General features: G+C 44.9%; 1 protein-coding gene across 1 annotated transcript in view; it reads right to left on the minus strand.

The window, feature by feature from the left end:
• Nucleotides 1-21,069, minus strand: part of PLCL2 (phospholipase C like 2) — a 422,947-nt gene that overhangs the window by 163,386 nt on the left and 238,492 nt on the right. Inside the window, exon 3 of the mRNA XM_086942184.1 lies at nt 1,936-2,139. Coding sequence (XP_086798310.1) covers nt 1,936-2,139 — 204 coding nt within the window. The remainder of the gene's footprint in view (nt 1-1,935; nt 2,140-21,069) is intronic.

Genomic DNA, 21,069 nt, shown 5'->3' on the forward strand with positions numbered 1-21,069 from the left:
GGTTTTTAAAAATGAAGGTGTTCATAAAGTTAAGGGCCTAGTTACTTCCTTTTGTTTAACTGCAGTTAGCCTTTGAATAAGTGCTTGCTGTATATATATATATATTTTTAATGTTGGTGCTGAGTTGAGTGAACAGCAGTCCAGTGCTGCCGCTGCTCATGTCAAGGTCAGGAGGGCCACATGCGGCCCCCGGGACAATACTCTGAGTATCACTGCACTAGGACATCAAATCAAGCACCGGACAACAAACATACAGCCAATATCGCCAAAATGGCTAAATACATATTTTAATGATATAATAGTAGACTTCTCTAGGGATTCAAAAAACCTAGTATGGCTGCCTTTCCTCAGAAATACAAAGAAGGTGCAGAATCTCTGACCGACAGAAACAGGGTGAATCTCATAGTCCGTCATCATGGACACGGTTTCCAGGCCTGAGCTTTCGTGGGTTGACTTACTGCATTCTGGGTGTTGTAGTCTTGATGCCTAACCCACCTGCTAAAAATGATTTGTGAGGGAGAATTTGAGGATTGGAAAGATTGTCTGCGGTACCATGGAGTTAAGTGCTGAACCTAAACGGGACACATTAGTACTTTTTGCTTATGGACAAAGAGTATATCCACACATAAATAAAACCGACAACACTGAAGAATCTTTAGAACATGATCTAGTTATTATTTTATTTTCATTAACCGTGTTTACTGAGTTCGCTAGCACATGAACATGGCCATCACGGTATCAGAGCGCTGTACAACGAGAGGTGCTGATGAGGGTTGCAGTACATTAAGAACAACTGTCCCTTAACTTATGCTGTGCATAGAATTCGAAGAGCACAGTATAACACAATAGGATACAATATCAAATAGAGTGAAAAGACACTTTCGAAATAGTTCTCTTATGACACAATTTTTGTAGTAATACAGATTTTCCCTACCAAGCCAAGCCCTATCCCTATGAACTTCGAGTCCACAGACCAGGCCCTCATCTCGCGACACACGGACGGAGGCAAACTCTGCTCGCGGGTCTCCAGGATTACTGAACGACACCGGTCCAAGCCCTCCTTCTCATAGTGGATCGACTGATCGCCAATAGAACGTCTGAGCACGTCATCCTTACCATGGGAGGACTGCATGGGTTCCCTCTTTCTTCCAGGATGCACTATCATGTCTGTCGGGGATCTGCATGGCGCCCCACATCTGAAAAACATGGCTTTCTTGTCTAGTGGTGAACCTTCCAGGCCAGGCAAGAAGAACAAAAGGCACCCAAAGAAAGCGGATAGACGCCAATGGGCGTTTCTCTGCATATGGCCCAAGTTTCTAGAAGGACCTCTTGCACCACAGACTTGCATCTTCACTGCTGCAATTCTGGGGAGGTCTCTACTCCCACCACTTCCTAATCCTTATACCATTCTAGACTGTATCCCTCCCCTCCCCCACCTCAACACCAGCCTTATGCTGTGTTTCTGCTACTTTCCACGCACGTCCTTGGCTCCTATTATAAACATACCTGGACTTCTCTGCATATGCACCTGTTAAGGCTACGTTTCCCGTTATGTACAGTGCTTGGCTGCCTTTTGGGATATGTTCATGCTTTATAATTATCTCCAATAAAACAAATGTATGGTAAGCTCTTAACACCGGAAAGTAATGGACACCTTGTTGAAGTGACCCGGGACTGGGAACCTTATAGCCAACTATAAACTCAGTCACATTTTCACACATTTCATGCTTGCAAGTCCAGACACAATATGCTGGCAGTCGAACCCGCCTCGAAATGTGGAAAATCTTAGATGTATTGTGTCTTTTCAAGCAAGCAAAACCAGGCATGAAAAGCAAAGAAGGACCAAGAGGACCCCTCTTGAAAGAAAAAGCTTGTGATTGAAGGACGCTCACTGTGGTAGAATGCTGAAGTGTACGGTTAGGGGAAAATACTCACCGTATCGTACGCAGTGACTATCTTCCGCAGCACCTCGGGCACTGTTCCCTGTAGCTCCATGGTGGGGTACTGGTCGCTGAGATTCATGACCACTAGCGGCGTATTGTCCGGCCCAACCAAGCGTGTCGAAAGGGCCAATATGCACTGCATGAAATTTGCCACAGGAGAGAGCCCGCATAATTCTTTGAAAGAAACTACAGCATTCTGACAAAGAGAGAAAATACACTAGGCGTTAGCTCATGGGGTTACCAATTTTATGTCATTTTCACCTGCATATTTATACTTTGGGCCTCGATCACCCTAACAAAAGACAAGTAACATACTCCATATGTACACTTACAATTTAGATATAATTCAACCAATTATACATGTAAACGTTCAACTGTGTATACTTCAGGCCCTCAATGATCTGGTAGGGAATTTAGCATTCACACAAGTAGGAGTCAATCAGTGGTTTACATAAGCTGGAGCTCGTATTTGCATATATATGGGTTATTTTGAAAACATTAGCTTGAGCAGGACTCGAAGATCGACTGCTTGCATCAATGGTGCAGGCTACTTCACCACCAAAATCTGCTAAGTCGCATTGCCCATCACCCATGCAGTATCAGACGTTCACCTCTCAGTTTTTATTAAATGTTTTCCGAGATAGCAGCCAGTCTGGGTGCACATGTTCAGGCATGTTTGCCATCTTGAAATACTTCTTCCTACACTTAAAAAAAAAATCCATGATGTCCACTGTGCGCAATCATGGTCAACCATCTTAGAATGCTTTTTTTTCATCTTCAAATGCTTTTACTTTAGCTTACTTATAATATTTTTTCACTATTCCAAGATGGCTGCCGCGCTCACGCACAGTGGCCATCTTGGTATGTTTTTTTCTTAAGCTTCATGAAAAAGAGTCCAAGATTGCCACTAATGTTTGCACATACATGGTGGTCATCTGGGTGGGTGGGGGGAGGTGGGGGGGGGACAGTGGTACATTTAAAAGGTCTGTATGTCAGTGTCACAGGCAAGGCCTATTATTGACTCAGAGGAAGTGATGCTTGATGTCTACTCCTCCAGGGAAGACTGGAAACTGGTCTATTCCGTCTGACCACCACTATATATTGGGATTGCACCTCCTGCGTTTCTTAATGCGGAGACCCATAGGATGCGTCTCGACCTGGACTAATTGCCTCTACTTCGTGCCCACCTACAGCCACAGTGAGTCTGGTGGGGACCTGAAACTGGACCTAGAAATCTCCCAATCCTCAAAGCTACAGTGGCTTCCTTGTTGCATGGAGCTGGGTCTGGGAGACCGACTGTAGGTATCCTTCATTAATAGACCATCCAATGAAGATTTACCAGATAGGACTGGCAAGATCATGGAAAGCTTGCCAACGCCCAACTCAGGAACAAAATATATGTGATTCAGGCACACCCCTTCCCAGTTGCAGTACAGTAAAAGTGTGGGAAAAATTCTTCTGGAAATTGGTTTTCATGGCCACCAAACGCGACCTTCAAGTGAGGGCCGTTCTCAAGTGTTGCCGTCAGCTCCTGCAGTGACAGCGAATTGAACAGAATAAACCTAAAGGCTTTCCTAGGCAATGGTCATGCTGCCAACCCTTGTATCGCATCATCAAGGTGTGCTTTCTGAAGGTCCCGGTGACTTGGGTACTCCGTGATGTGCACTGATTGCAAGAGACTGCTGGACTGCCACTGCACCCAGGCAAGTCACCGGGGTGGAATAAAACACAGAGCATGTGCATTCCCTTGCAAGCACTTGAAATCAGGATGAAGAACATGAGAAAGCAGTTAAACTTGAGGAAGTTTTGTTCAGAGAAGCTTTATACTACACAAAGGAAACCTGACAGCCAAATGCCACCAGGGACCCCCATAAAGCCATGTACACTCTAAGATGGAACCTTAAGGGAACAATGTTCTTCAACTCAGGATATCACACGCCTCCCTCCTCAAAGTGAACAAACTTAAAAACAAGATGGTAAAACTTACAAGGGTAAAGTCGCTATCCTATGAATATAAATGCTGCCGTTTGACGAGGTCATTATCACCTTGAAAGACCACCATGCACATTGGAGTTCTATGCGCTCTCGTGGTCGTACATTTTTCCAACACACTTTAGTGTCACAGGAAGTCCTTTGTAACACACCTTTCTCCAGCAACTTCACAAGCTTCTTTATATTCCACACATTACAGGCAATTCTAGCAAAGTGTGACGCTCAACTATCCTCAGTTGGAGCATTGATGAAAAGCATGGTGATCCCTTTATCGACAAGCATCCATCCTCAACCCAAACCCAGCCCCACACACAGAACTTGAGAAAACTTGTAGTTCTGAATCATGCACATTCTCGCCAATCACTTCACGCTTCCTCTCCAGGTTCAAACTTGACATGATCCTGGACTTCTTACCCCTCAGCAGTTCAAATGGACTCTTCCCAGAGGTGCTATTGGGAGTGTGTGATACGCTCACACCGATGTGTCAACAGCCATCCTCCAAATCACCCCTCCGGCTCAGAGAGAATTGCAGTCCCTTCTTGAGAGTCCTATTTCACCTTTCTATAAGTCCATTCCCTTGGGGATAGTACACAGCATATCCAGCATGTTTAATCCCCTTCTTCGGTAAATATTCCTTCATCATGCATCATGAAATACTAGCTTATCTGTCACAAAAAAATCCAGCATTCCTTCCCTCTTACACCCACCTAATCTACGAAAACAATGACTTCTTGTGTGATGCTAGAACTGATTACTTTCACTTCGGGCATGCATAAGCCAACCAGTGCATAACACAGATGTAGAGCTACCAATGTGTCCTTTATGTGCCAACATCAGAATTTGCGACCTCAGAACCTCCAGCAACTCCTTCCTAAAGGCAAATCCATCAACACAAGATGTCTTCACACTAATACTCCAGAATTCAGCAGTCAGATATTTTTTGACAGCCACCCATTCCTCACGTGAGATACATCCATATGTTACTTCCTGCATACTTACAACCACAAACTAATCTCTTTCAGACTCTCCCTCATGGAAGGTGTGTACTGGTAACCATGATAAACAGTCTGCAAAACTTTGTTTTTGCCAGGAAATTACACCATTCAGAAGTTCTATTCTTGCAATTTCAGAAACCATCTTGAAATTCTAGCTGTGGCTCTAAGAGCACCCCTGGTCGTAAATACGTCCACAGGAGGGTGATGATCAGTACAGGTTGTAAATTCAGTGTCCCCACACACATTTCTTGAAATTGTTCACTCCCCACCAACATGCCGAAGTCTCTTTCTCAGAGGTGGAATGGTGAAGCCCTCAGCAGCCAAGATGCATAAGTTACCTTAACCTCCTTCCCTTTGCTGACTTGTAGCAACACCACTCCCAAAATCCAGATTGCTTACCTCAGCGCTAAAGCCTCAGCAATATGATGCATTAAAAAATTGAATTCCCGCTCACACTACATAAATATGACATGTTTTCGTCATTCCCTGCATGTGTAGTTCTGGCTTAAATACAACATTAAGTGTTGTGCCAGCCTCCCAAAAATATAATATAAAAATACATACATTTATCAATCCTCTCAATCAACACTCTTATCATTGGTTTGTTAAAATGTCACTCAAATAATGCTCCCTCCCACCACAACACAAAGTATAACTCAATGGACCAGCCCACTTCAGCCACTGGATGCCCTCACTTTGAGTGACTTCATTTTGAGTTTTCACATGTATACATACACCTAAAAAATAGTTCCCCAGAAAAGAACTTTGAAGACACTTGTACTCTCAAGTGAGCTCTAGTCCCTATGGATATTAGGGAGTTGTACATTATAAAGTATCTCCATAACACTCAAAACATTTATTGTAAGTTGCAATGTTGACTCCTCACTATCAACCCACGCTGGAATTTGTACTTATCCTTTAAAAAAAACAACACAAAGCATTAGAGTAGCAATGGCGTATATGCATATTTCTAGGTTGAGCCACACCCCCTCAGCTTTGTGATTGACATTTCAAGCAATGTGGTATACGACTTGTTCTCTGGGCCACTGTTTCATCAATTTGTCAATTGTGTGCGCCTTTTGCATAATTTGCTCTTTCAAAGCGCAAGTGTACACCCAGTATACGCTTCCATGAGTACCTCTGTTGACCGTATAGTGCAACAAGCTTTCAACCTTTATTGCACTATAGCGTATGATAAATATTGACTATATTCAGGCGCGCAACACCCATTGGGCTCACGGGGCTTCAGACCGCCCCCCCCCCCCCGTCGTGTGTGTCAGCCCTGACACGTCTTCGCGGGCTGGTGAGCATCTAATTGAATGAATGATTGAATGAATGAATGAAGGACTACTCATTTGTATAGCGCGTGGTTACCCGGAGGCATCCCAGCGCTGCAGTGGTCCAATTCATCCCCGGAGAGATTAGGGAAATAAGAAGGTCTTCAGCATATTCCTAAACCTAAGATGGTTCTCCTCCATCCGAATAGGGTCGGGCAGGTTGTTCTAAAGTTTAGCTGACTGAACAGAGAAACGTCTGCCACCCATACGGCTTCTCCTTATTCGTGGGACTGCCAGAAAGGTCTTGCTGCTAGATCTAAGGGTCCTATTGGCCTGATAAGGGCAAAACAAAGGTTGAATGAGATCAGGTCCTGTCTTAGTTAAGGCTTTATGAACAATGGTCAATTGAACAATGGTCAATTGCAGCCGCACCAGAGTACTTAACAGGTCTTTAAAAGACTATTTACTTGTAAATGAGGCTTTTGTTGTGTGTTCGCCCCTTCTTACTGGCTGTAAGAAGGGGTGAACTAACAACAAAAGCCTCTCTGTCTATGGTTGGAAGAATTAGCCCCCCTGAAATATTTATACCCCCCCTCCCCCGCCCCCGAAATTTGGCTCTGGTTGCCCACCTGACTATATTATCCAGTAATGGTCACAACTGTGTAGTTGTAGCTAGGTAAGAGTTTCTATAGTAAAAGAGTTTTTTGTTTCACTAATAACTGGCACAATTTGGTGAATACGCACAAACGTTTCAAAATAGAAATGAATTCGCCCCGCTCCTTCATGGAAAGTTTTGCGCTGATCCTTAAAACAGGGGCCAAGAAAAAAAGGGAAGGGGTCCCCAAAAGGATGGATCCCCACTGAAATGCATTGTAGTAAATCCAGGTTTTGAGGTCACAAAGGAGCACATATAAAGGGTGATAACAGATTTTATTCACAATATGGATCATTTATTGGCGGCGCTATACTGATTTTAGGAATTCTGGTGAATTCAGAGGAAAATTTACCCTCTGAAAAATACTGACCCTTTGCTGGGATTTCATAAATGAGCCTTTGAGAGAAAACTGTTTTTTTTCATGATTTTCTTATAGAAGTTACGGAAGGTCCTTTTTAAGCTGAAATGAGAGCATATTTAAGTTCACAATATCTTCCTCAAGCACGTGAGAGCCAAGCCTGATTTTCTAAGTGAAGCATCTACTTCCAAGCCCAGCTGAAGCCCTCAGTTGATTCCCCAGGGTTCTACTGAAGACTCCAAAAGTGTTCTAAGGAATTTTTGTATTTACAACAAAACTTTGCCACACCTGAAGCCACCATGATTGAATCAAAGCTGTAAAACTCGAAGCACTACCTTTAGTAATGATCAAAATGAGGACGGGGGGAAGGGGTAATTTGTAATATAAATGATGGTTAGTGCTCTCGAAAGCTAAAACATGTTCTAGGACTTCTCAAATATTTACCCCATCCATTTCAAGTCAAACATTCTGAAATGGAGACAGAATCATGTACTTTCGACACCAGCCGCAGCCTGCCAGTGAACTCCCTGGGGCCGGATTAGGACTACGGCACACTTTCCTTGTTTGCGCAACGGAGCACCTTTCAAAAGGTGTGCCGGGTGGAAACGGGGATAGTGCGCGGTATTAGAAAGAATCTGCTGCCCCCAGGGCAGCCGTGAACTCTTACTGCCCCCAGGGCAGCGCATTCAAGTGAAATATGAAGCAGATGTTTTAAAGCCGCTCCATGTTTCACAGTGCGGGTGGAATCCTGCCTGCACTTTCAAGAGGAGATCTCCTTGCACAGGGGTTCAGTGAGGGTCTCCACCCACCTGCAGGCGATGTCTGGGTGGTCCATGGGGCCCTCTTTCTCCCTTCACGAGGCCTACGTTTAGGAGGCACACAGAAAGTACGCCACCATTTTGTGGCACACTTCAGTGCACCTCCTAACGGCATATTTGAACCGTTTGTGCTAGATTATCGACACTGATGTAGAGGCAATGGGATTCCCTCATTTTCATGGGGCCACGCCCCTCATGCAAATGACGGATCACTCTCTTGTGCTAGTGCTGGTGCAACATGTGCACCAGCACTTTCAGCAGCACAGAAGGGGACGCTCAAGAGTCTGCAGCCCCCTCTAGCATGCCATTGTGCCCCTGGGGCACACAAACCGGGTGCACACTGCAGTTACGCCCCTAAGGCACAGCCTGTAATATGGCCTTGGTGATAAAACACAGCTTTACCACAGTGTTTTAATGAGTAACTACAGCACTAACATTCTGTAATTATGACTAAAGTGTGGCACACCTGAACACCAATTTGGTGGAATCAAAGCTGTAAACCTGAAAGGAAGTTCCCACAGAGCACACTTCATTAAAGGAACAACATTAGTGGGCCCTTTTTGTCATAGAATTATGGTTCATGCTCAATAAAATTAAAATGGACACATTTTTAAAAGTTCTCCAATGTCTTCCTCATCCATTTCAATTAAACATTCTGATGCGCAGTGTGAAATGTATACTTCAACACAAGCACCGTTCTGCCAGTTAACTCTCTAGTAATCAACTACAGCGTCACAACAGAATGAACAACTACAGCGCTAACCTTTGGTATTCAAGACAAAAGTGAGGCACTCCTGAACACCATTTTGTTGGAAAAGTGGCTGTTGAACTTAATGCCTTTATAGAGGAGCAGGCTGAAGTTGTGATGTTGATACAGATATGATATGAGAAGGGTAAGAATGTGAAGGGAGGGATGGGTTTCTAATCATTTATATTTTTAAAGAGGCTCAAAATAGTTGGAGAGATATTTCTGCACAAGTACAGCCTACCCGTTTTCTCGTTCACTTAACAGCTACCTGATGATAAAACAGGAACAGTTTGATATACAGATCTACAAAAATGTAATGTGGCAGGAGAGGAAGGGGCCTGGAACTCTTGCCAAAGGCCAAGCGATACCCCAGAGTGTTGTGGTCACAAAGAAAAGAAAGTGGAAGATGTTGCGCACAAGAAGTCCTGGTGTGCCGAGAATTATAATGGTAGCGCACGGAGTCTATAAACTGTATTGAAAGTTTCTACGACCTGTGGAGCCGTTCATCAAGTTTGCTGCATCCGACGGGCTCAACAACATGCGCTGTATCAGCCGGTCTCAACGTCCTCCTGAGAAGGTCACAGAACTGTTGAATCCACCAGAGTGTGCTATATCCAACATAGTCTTGTACGTAGAGATCTCAGCTGTTTTCCGAGAAGGCGTGCCCCCACTACCAGTACTCACCTATACCAGCGCGTGCAGTGAAGCAGCATCATGAGGCTAGTGAGGAACCTTCCAGTACCCCAGAAAAATGCATCAGTTCACTTACTCTAATTTGGAGTAAATTTGGCAGATTTAGAACTTCTGCCCAAGCGGACCGGGGGATCTTGAACCCCTAAAAGCACACAAAGCGTACGAGGGGAATTCTTACCCATGGATCCGCCTCATACTCCACAAGAGTATTTATATATTAAGAGAAGACACCTCACCCATGACTAGTGATGGCAAGCTTCATCAGAAGTGTCTTGCCCTCAATCGGGGAGGTAAATACCACCCGAATGGGCTCAACCAGCACATGTGGGAGCGCATTATAAAGTATTCTTCGGGACGGGTGCCAGGACCCAGTTTTTCTAAAAAAAAGACTATGGGTATACACCAAAGATATCTCCTTGTATTTAGTGGGTACCAATGTCGTGGTTTGAAAATCAGAACGAAAGGTGAGCCCCGAAGCATAATGGTTTCTGCATCCAGTAATAGCCAACATGTTTCAAGGGATTCAAAACAGCCTCGACGGTCTCTCTGCTTCTTTCAAGGCCTATAAAGATTTTTGCATAATTATAGATTTGTCATAATTGCCACTTATTTCATCGTCTGCTGCATAATCTGCCAATTTAAACAAAAGAAACATGTGGGTCAGGCTCAAACAGTTCAAAAGTTACTAAAAATGCAACCACATGTGTTGCTGCACAGTGGAAGGCTCTTAACAAAGCTGGGCTGGTCACCTTTCTGTTCCTTATTAATATATTTGAATATTAAACAAGTACTATTGAGGTCTAAACAATGCCCTGACAGTGCTGCTGCATAATTCCAGCAGCCCTGTGTGTGAGGCAATTCTACCTGATGGTAGTTTTATAAAACCATGGAAGTAAAATGTACATTAATTCACTTGTTTGGCATCTCAATGACATTGCCACACACTTGTTGGTGGTCACCCCAAGCGCACACATGTAAACTAATGTGAACCTGTTTGGAGTCTATTAACTCGTAAGCTCAGCACCTAGTTATATAAAATCCATCACAAATGCATACAGGTGTTCATTCAAGAAGTCATGTGAGCCCATATGTACAGCGTAATGAGTTAGTTAAAAAAGTGCACTATCTGATGGCCCAATTTACCCTGTTTGGGTTTTTGTTTCAAACTTATCCACTAGGAGGCATGAGACGCTTCCCTGTAGTCAAACTCTTTAAAAAATTATAATATGATATGAGGAGGCGTCTGTCACATATCACGTTTACATTGTTCCCCTAATATACCCCAATTGACATCTTCGTGAGAACTCTTGTTCGAATACACATCTGTTCCGACTTCCTCTGGTGAACAAGTATTATGAGAGATACTAGTGAGGGACATAACACACCTACACTTATTTAAATCACCCATTTTTGGTTGTAATTCTTGCCTTTTTATTTTAGAATCTGCGATTTCATGTTTTGCCGCTCAGAAATTGAGGCCATTTTTTTGTTCTTTTGAAAGCACAACACAAAGGCATCCATGACACAGGCCATGCATTAAATACAGCCCTCCCTGAACTTTCAAAACAGCTGACTTTTTTTACAGAACCTAAACCCTGACTGCCCTCACATACTGCACGGCGGGAAACACTGATAGCAGAATATAGGAGCATTAATGTAATGGAGAAGAGAGACACCGTTCCTCATTCTGATGACGAGGGTCAGAAATAATAAGGCAGAATTGTTGGTATCAAGTTATCAAAGATGTTAATTATAGGACGAAATGAAAAAAATGCACCCTGCAGAAAAACATCCTGAAAGAACACCCCCTGCTGGTGCACCTCTTCACTACAGAATCCCTTGCTGCACTTTTGCACTCTGCACTCCTTTTCTTTTTCCCACTCCCCCGACCACTCAGCCACTCGTCAAGTTATTTAAGCTAGGCTATCTGTGGATACCTTCAAATATCTTTATTTGGCTTTCTCAGTTCCCTCTCACCTTAATTTCCCTCATCCTTGTTGAATAGATAAGTTGCACAATCTTCTTGCCCTGATGTTTCGGCGCAAGAAATAATGCTTTAAACTAGCATTGCCTTCATCATCATCACTCAGTCTGTATTATACTGCGTGCTTACATATCTCAATATTCTGATATCTGCGCTGTCTTGTAAGACTATGCTTATGCAGCAGGAAAACTGGAATTGATATACGACCCCAGAACAGGCGTTGGTGACTCCACTGGTGTTCTGATTCAAGTTTTTATCCTTCACAACAGTAGAAGCCTAGTTCATACAATCCAGACAACGGAGAAGCAGGGAAGGAAAAAGGTTTATCTCAAAATGAAGAGCAGCATCACACACAGTTCACAAATTACCAAGAAGCAAGAGAATGCAATTATAGCACACGAAGTGAGGGCCTGGACATTCTGTCCGCGGGGACCTAATGGAAACGGACATGGGCTAATTGAATTTTCCTTCTCCTGCGTAATTCTCCATGATTACGCTGGCCCCGGGCGCTCGCTTGATTGAATCTTAAGAGGATTTGGCCTAGCGGGCCGGCCCTCCAAGCAAAAAAGCAACACAACCGCTGCTCATCATTTCTGATACTTTAAGCGATTGCCCAGAGGGCAGCGTGCCAACGGCGCACTACCATGCAAGCGATTCTGATGACGAACGGAGCTGCTCCTCCCATTCCAAGCCTCCTCTAGGCACTTCAAGTTCTCCAGTTTTATCCTAAGTTGTCTCTGACCGGCAGTGTCACCCTCCAAAGGTTCCGAGTGAGGACCTAGGCTTCAGGCTTAAACCTTGACATAATTTCCTATGGTGCCATCGGGGTCAAAGGTAACAGCATCCTTACGGTGGCCGTTTATCACTATTTTGGGCTTCCTCCCATCGAGGCCAAATTGAAAATTCTTTTGGATACCGTAAAGCTGGCCGACGTCTCCGCCCTGGTGGCATGGGCACCTTTCTTGCCATCTGTTCCAAGCACCTTTACCATACTAGGCAGCGTGTTGTGCCATCGATAACCATCCCTCCAATCCAGAGGACTTCAAACTGGGGGGGGGGGGGGGGGGGGGGGGGGGCTTAAGTGGCTCCAGGGTGGGCACCAGACACTGAGCAAGAGAACCACTATGTAAATGTAAATGTAAATTCAGTATTTGTAAAGTGCACAGCTACCCGGAGGTATCCCGGCGCTGGGGACCGTCGGGAAGATTAAGCGAGCTATTGCCCAGAGTCACGTGGTGCTGGGCTGCTCTGCCGCTGGTGCCGGGGACGAACCGTGAGCCCCAGAGTCCGGTGTCAGTCGCCCTGGCCGCAGCGCCACACCTCTTCCCTATGCTAATAAGAAACAGAGCTGCAATAGGCCACTCAGTAAGGTGCCTTCACTAACATCTTTTATCACTCATGGCCTTTTTGGGAGGAGGTGTCAAGGGGAGGGGTCTCCAAATACTCCTTAACCCCCTCCCCTCTCTCTGAATTCAGCTAAAGATTCACACTGTGACTAGCTTTGCACTTTAGTAAGACCATGTACTTAATTGCGTTTTTAAAAGGGGACGTAGAACATAACTGCAATGTTCAAATATGGTTCAGCGTATTGCCAAATTTTTAGAATAATTGTACAAATATAATTTCACAATGGGCGGCCCGATAACTTTCTTTTTTTTTTTTTACATGGGGGGGGTAGGGGGGGGGGGGGGAGCAGCATTGGAAGGTTTGGTGACCACTGCTCGAATCCCATCTAAACGTGTTTAATGATAGTGGGTCACTTTTCAAGAAGTTGAGAACTATTAACGTAACATATCATAAATAATATTACAAATACTGTGAAGTACACCTTCACCCAAATCTTGGATCTCTTGGCTCTGAAATAACAAATGTTTATTGTGACCCAACTGAATTTTACTCGTTTTATCGACCTGGGAAGGATGACAGGTTGGGTAGCCGGACAGGATTCAAACCTGTGGCCATGAGGTCAAAGACAGATCCTTGGTCCACTGAGCCAAAGACGACGAACGCCATTTTAGAAAACACGAGCGCAGGGAGTGTATCCGAAACTGTTCTCAAGATGGGCTCTGATTTAAAGGCCGTTTTAAATGGGGGTTGAGGGACCTGCTTCGAGGCACTGCAGCGGGAATGATGGCCGAAGGGCTCAACGTCAAGCACACTTGGCCAGAAACATCGATTAAAACGTGATGGGTTTTACAGCAACAACTGCCCTGGGAGGTCTGGAGGTTCCCACTCAAGGATTTATGGGAAGACCGAAGAAAACGGTGCACTTGGGGCCAGTAACGCGGGGAACAGCTTGAGAGGAATAAAGGCCGCTTTATTGGCGGTGGGGAGGGTGCACTGGGGGGTCGAGTGCAAGGGAGGGAGCCCCCTCTCGAGAATCCATGGGAAATATGAAGCAACGCTAGATGAAAAGCACGTTTAAGCAGATGCAAGAAAACAACCGTGCCAGGTTGCACCATGTCCTGGTAACCCCCGCTGCTCGGGTCACACCATGCCCAGTTTACTCTCTCTGCCCCGTTTATTCTCTCTGACCCCTCCCCCCACCTCCAGCTCTCCCCTCCTCACCCCGACAGGCCTGTTCTCCAGGGTCTGGGCCAGGCCTGTTATCCAAGGGTGCCCCAGGGCCCCGGCTCAAGGGCCCTGGGTCCTGCTTTATGGGCACCGTTTGGTCGCGCAATCAAGGCTTGTGTACGAGGGGGGCGAGGGCCTGGAGGTCAGACACAAGTAATGGAATTAAAGTGCATTTATAAGGCGCTTGTTTACCCCTGGGTGCATCTTGGCACTGAAAAACCAAGAATATGGTACTCCCTTTCTTTACCTCGGAAGGATGAAAGGATGAGTGGACCCGGCAGGATTTGAACCTGTGAGTATTAAGCCTAGAATAAAGTCCTGGCGGATGAAGCTGACCCGGAGCCAGCAAACACTGCAGTGAAATAACTCAAGAAAAACACATGCCTGGCCTCATATAGAGCTCAGTAGAAACTGAAACTGCAAGGAAGGAAATCCCCCCCTGGACACTTTTGGAACTGTGAAATACAACCATTATCAGACCCCGGTGCCACTGCACCTGCTGCACCAATGGAAGCCACGCCCCTGCTAGTCAGTGAAACATAGGTGCCTGACTGAATGTTACTGTTTGACGTGAGCTTTGGTATTCTGTCCGTCTGTCCTTTGTCTCAGGTCTCAGCAGCTAGGGTGGAAGGAGGGCTCTGTGCCAGTTAGCTGAGAATCTGCCAAATATTTCATAAAAGACACAATGTTTAAATACCCAAAGCCTCACTTCGACCAGCCTCAACCAAGGGAATAACACCCCAAGGTTTAGGAGGAAAAGGAATAAAAAACATAAACGAATCAAGTCGGCTTCGTAGTGGCGGGTAATCACCCGAGCGGGTACCCAGGACGCTGGGTTCATGCTGAGACCAGTTGAAGAGCCAGGTCTTGGGACCCTTCCAGAATTCCCTTGATTGCCTAAGGCTAGAAATGGGGAGACAAGGGTTCCCACAAAGTTAGGGGAAAAGTAACGCTTAATTTGAACTGGTGGTTTTCAGTGCCTGGCACCTGCACTTGATTGTCATCACTGGCTCTTATGACAGCCGCCACATGATGGCGCTGTTTAAGTAATTTAGAGATGAGCTGAACAACAGTTTTTTATAAATTCAATATACATTAAAAACTAATGCGTGCCGCCCAGGCCATTCTTACGTCTTTGGGGACCTCGAACAGTATGAACTGTCACATTTGTAGGAGTGCGATAGTAGTTGTGTGAGAATACACATTGGCAGCAGTGGCAGGGGCAGTGTGTGGTACAAGCTGAAGTGGCCTCCTGACGAGGGCACTGGCACTTACATTTCTACAAATTAAGCACTGGGGCAAAAGGCCGTGTGGGCTCAACACGGGCTCGCTGCAGTTAGGCTACTCTGCAAACTGCCAAATAAATCTTCCACCTCAGCCTCCCTACGAAATCTCCACAGGCTCCGAGTCGAAAATCGCACTAAATTCAAAGCCCTATGTTATATGCACAGAATCAACTCCGGCGCTGCTCCCTTATACCTCAAAACCCTGGTACACCAATATTGCCCACCCCGTCACCTCCGCTCCTCCAATCAGCATAAGTTTCAAGTACCCAGGATCAAGCGAGCCAGAATGGGCGGACGTTCCTTCTCATATCTGGCTACATCCCTTTGGAATTCTCTTCCCCTCCACCTTCGCACGGAACCCAACTACCTTAAATTCCGTAGTGATTTAAAAACCTGGCTGTTTAATCAATAATAGTCTTTTATGTCCCAGATCCTGTTTTTTCCTTCACTCTTTACGTCCCTAGCGCCGGGAAACCTTCGGGTAGCTGCGCGCTCTAGAAATATAATAATAATAATAATACCTCTTACACATGCACCCCAATGGAGGGCCAGATATTCTCGCGGTCAACCACAGCCAGCCAGTCTTGGGTGCCCTCCAGGCTGGTCTTCAGCCAGCTTGACCTGGTGTTTGTCCTCTAAATCCCACTGCTCGGGCTGGAGGAAGCTCATGCTTCCCGAATAGTCTTAAAGCGCAACATATGTATACCGACTTAGTGATGATGGTCTGAATTCCATTGTCCCGTCAGTCCACCACGATCAATCTATTTGTTCCAATATCTCCCTTCGGTGTCTCTCTTGCTCCTTGGGGGTCGCCATCACTACAGCGGCAACAAGGCGGCACTCAACCCACGAGCTGCTCACACCTGTATTGCAGCGCCTGGCTACAAACTCCTGTCTGCTGCGCCAAACCTGGTCAATAATGTGGCCCCTAGAAGAAAAGGTGGACGTGAAGGTGGAGGTGGGCACATCGCTGGTGACCATTCTCCTGCATCACCCACAGAAGCGACAGCAGACTTCTCGACACTGACCACTCCCCTGGTAGGGTCTGTGGTGAAGGTTCATTGGGTTGGCCCCACACCTGCGACATTGTTTTTCAATCCAAAAAGAGGTTCAAATAAGAGACCGTATGAAAACTTGAAGGCATTCTTCCTGCTAAAAAAATATGGACAATCAGAGATATTTGGTTCAATCAACTTCCTAGAAGTCTGGTTGAACTTTTGATTCTTTTCTCACATGTCTTAAAGGAACATGTTAGTCATTGTGATTTTGAAACCTAAACCTCTGAAGATGACTTTCTATCCCAGATTATTGCTGACTGAGTCTATAGCCTTCCATTAAAAACTCTTGCAAACATCTCATAAATTAGAGGAGATTAGAACTAGGCTCTTACGCGTTGCAGAATATCAAACTGAGAATATATGAATAGCCACAAAATTTGCCATGTCGTAGCTAGATCCATCAGTATCAAAGTCTGGTGCCTGACAGTGGAAGGCACCAGGCATGCCGGCTACCGATGTGGCTTTCAGTAGGCAGACTCCGGCACCTGCCCGGCGCACAGCACTTGCTGTGGTTTGGCAAGATCAGCCATTTTCAGAGGAGGCAACACCAGCCTGATTTGCACAATGTGAAAGAGTCCTTCAAATCCCCAAAATTCAAAAATTATATGTATCAGGAAGACAACTTAAATCGCTTGCCATGCACACAACAGCACATCAGCGAAGTAGCTGGTTGTGCAAATTAGTCATCCCCATTGTCGTCGATAGACAGGGAATTGTTGGCAACAGCTAAGAACTTCTAAATCTATGTATCTGAACTGATCTTAAATATTGATGTACAAAGGACACACATTTCTTTTCTAGAGGACTCTGGAACTACCATCATTGTCATTCACAGCGCTAACACACAAGCATGAAATGCTGCGTACTAATGTCCACATATTTGCATGTGGCTCCACAAAGCCTCTCAAACACCTAGTGGTATTCTACTCTAAGTTCACTCAACTCACATTGGTAGCTTCACCTTTGGGCTTTAGGTAAGCTGTCAAAATGGGCTTTCTGAAGGCCCTCTGCTGACTTGTTACTAAATCGAATGAAGAAAATAACATTCATTTACATGGCAGCACTGTTTCCCGCTTTCTTGAAGGGCACTGGTAAACTCAAAAAGTGATCAATTTGCCAGCAGATAGATGTACTGAAAGAACCAGTTGCACAACCTTTCTGTGGCACATCCTTCAATATCCAAAAATAAATGCAAGAGAAAATAGGAAATCTGCTATAACAAGATATCATCGAAAAAGTGAATAGGTCCACACTCTGGATACCGCCTACAGTGCCCGTCACCAAGCGCCAAGCTGGAAGCAAAGACAGCATGCGCGTAGACATGCAGCATCAGAATCCTGCCATTCAGGAGGTGTCCACCAGGCTCTCAAAAGAGCCTGGTGGACACCACGTGACACATTGTTGGAGAAAAAAGTTAAACCAGAATTAAAAAGATTGGTATGTGTCACCACCTTCTGTCCAGCAGCAAACCAACATAAAAAACTGATAACGTCCAACTGGCATCTGCTGAAAGATCTCCATGATGATTTTACAGCTCCTCCGCTATTTGCCTACAAAAAAGAAAAAAGCGTGGCTAACCACATTGTGAGGGCTGGCCTTCCAATTGAAAAAGCTCCGACATTGAGAAGCCTTTTTGGATTACCTCCAACAACAGGACATCATAAATGTGGTACCTGCACTTGTTGTGATGAAACAATTGAAGATTCGGTGTTTGCATTCGATAACATCTACTGGAAACATGAAACTTTTACTAATTGTAAGACCCGAAATGTAGTCTATGCAATTGTCTGTCCTTGCCCTATGTTATATATAGGGAAAACAACGCAAGAAGTGAGACACAGAATAACGCAGCACAAATCGAGGATTCGGCGAGGCATTGAAAATGCCCCATTAGTCAACCATTGGTTGGGTAAAAAGCATGAGCAGAGTGACCTGAAATGGACAGTTTTATCCAAAATTGATAGGGACCCACGTGGAGGAGATTTGGATGCAAGGTTAAGTCAGCGAGAAGCGCTGTTAATCATGAAATTCAATACTGCCATAAAGGGGCTGAACGAGATTTCAGAAATATATAAACCTAGTATATAGGCACCTCTGCCTTAACTGGTGTTGTCCCCAGCCTCACGTAATGTGGTGTCATTGAATTCTCCTAAAGATTCATTCCTCCACATTTTGCTCAAATTCCCTTTTATTCCATCAATCCCTCATACACATTTTGGCAGCGTAACGAAATCGCCCATTCGGAAACGTGTACCATGAACTACAATAGAAAGAATTCACTTAGGACTACATGCATTCTTTTTGAACTACATGTCCCACAATTACTACACGGGACTCTTTAACTTTCCAGGAAGTGGCTTCCGCGTCTACCACTACGACCGAGTAACTGAGGGAGAAGCACCGAACCTTCCCGTGGGGAGCGCCACTACAGCTGATAACGGTATTTATGGTTTCCACCAGCTTGGATAGAAAGTCTGATTTAGTTCTCCTGAAAGACGAGTTTGTAACGCGCCTCGTTCTTTTCACGCAGCTGCGAAAATAGATTCAGATGCGGTTGTTACATCCGGCATTATCAAGAGAGACGGTAGGACACGAGACAAATGGAAACTGAGGCATAAGTGCCACACGCATACACAGCAGGTAAGCTTTACCGCAGTGCATGGTGTTTGAAGCGGTTGTCAGACTTTAGAGTTGATGAATGCAGAGTCTAAATGCAGCGTTTGTGTGTGCTTTGTCTTTCCCTAGCCCCTTCGCGCTCTTTGATTGGAGATACAACTTTCTTTGAGATTGGAGCTTTGACCCAAGAATCAAGGTAGGATGAGGCTGCTTATATGTAGGACAGGGTACGGTTTGAGTCTCTTAGTTTAGATCAGAATCCTAAAGTCATTTTTTTCTGTTTTTAGTGACAATAAAGGTCCTGAGGAGAACCCCGGTATTTGGCGGGGTTTGAAACGCGTCGACCAACCCGGTCTCGGGTCATTTAAAACATTTACTACCACAACGGTGTTTGTGAATAGCAAGAGAATTTTCTTCTCAATTTATTTGAACTTTGAAAAGAACTTTTGCATTGGATGATAACGAGGATGATTTCTTTCCATGTCATGTGTTCAAAGTGTTATTGACACCGAGACCAGTATTACTGTATATTGTTGTGTGTGTATGTTTGAACTGTGTTGGATGATTGAACGGCCAAGAGTGTCTGAATTGTCAAAGTGTGTATTTGTTGTGTAACATTTTTTGTATATAATATGTATATAAATATTTTTGTATTTCCATGCACGAAATAAGTTTGTGTTAAAAAAATTGAAGGATTGATATAGAAGCATTAAAAATGTATTTGTTGCAATTCATAAAGCAGGTGTTTATGTTACATTCATAATAACCATTTTTTTCAGATTTGGAGCTTACAATTTAGGTTCTCAGCACTGGCAATTGTGTTGTTTGATTATTCAGTGTAAGAGGCACATGGCTTCTCACATTCAGGACATAACTTACCAACTAAATGGCAAAAAAATCTTCAGAAATCTTGACTTGAATAACGGTTACCCTAACTTTAATGGGAAGCTCCTGCTACATCACCACGGTTGTCATTCACTGTGGCCGCCTCAGGTACAAATGTCTCCGTTTTGGCAAAGACCAAAGTCTTTCCAGTGGAAAGGCAGTGCGATATACAGGGCGTTCCAAACAGCCTTACTTGCAGGGAGGTCCTTCATATCTTCGAAGCATTTAGGAAAGAATAAAACCATACACTCATCCAAGTCTGCCATGCCTTCCGGTAAGCAAATCTAACATTACAACAAATATGAATGCCATTCCGAACAGACTTCTCTCAATTTCTATGGTCACATCTTCCCTTGTGGTGGCATGCGTACTGATCTAGCGGCCCCAACATCTACTACTGTACCAACCAGCATACCTGCTCTACACTCTTTACGGGTCTTGGCTGACTATTGTGCTTGCTACATCCCCAGCTTCGCCCCAGTCAATGCCCCTTTAGGGCCCTAACAAAGAAGGGGACACATTTCAGGTTGTGCATTGTCTGCCAAAAGCATTTGAGAAGATTCATGTCAGGATCACCTCGGTTGAAGACCCAGCTTATATCCTGCTAAACACAGAGATTGCTGTGCATACAGTCCAGTTGTTGTAGGTGCATCCTAACTCAAAGGGATGCGGAGTCCAAGGCCCCACATCACATCGCCCACGCCAGCCGCAGCCTCCTGAATCCATAGCAAGCTAGCTCGCGGGCAGAGGAGAGGTTGGCAGTTGTATCGATGCATGAGCATTTTCGTTTCTTGGGAATCACGAAGGGCAGTCTTAAAAAAACTCCATGGCGAAGATTCCCCCACGTACTGACATGACGGGGCACCCGATTACAACACTACAAGTTTAAAATCATTGATCGTCTGGCCAACTATCAAAACGCAGCCCACTTTATATCCAGGTTTCCTCTTGCTTCACATTCACCAGGCAGCCTGTGGTGGAAAAGTATCTCCAAATGAAGCGCACTCATGTGCCTTGAGCAAGAGAACCATCGTTCAGGCACCAACCATGAGCACACAATGTCGGGCATTTCTGATCTCATTGATACACAAAGACGGCGCGATCTGGACAGGAGTCATCGACTACATTAGAACAGTCAGTTGAGGAAGAGTTGGGAAGAAGTGTGGCGCAGCGGCCAGGGTGGCTGA

The sequence above is a fragment of the Lissotriton vulgaris genome, chromosome 10 (assembly GCF_964263255.1).
Source record: "Lissotriton vulgaris chromosome 10, aLisVul1.2, whole genome shotgun sequence".
NCBI lineage: Eukaryota > Metazoa > Chordata > Amphibia > Caudata > Salamandridae > Lissotriton > Lissotriton vulgaris.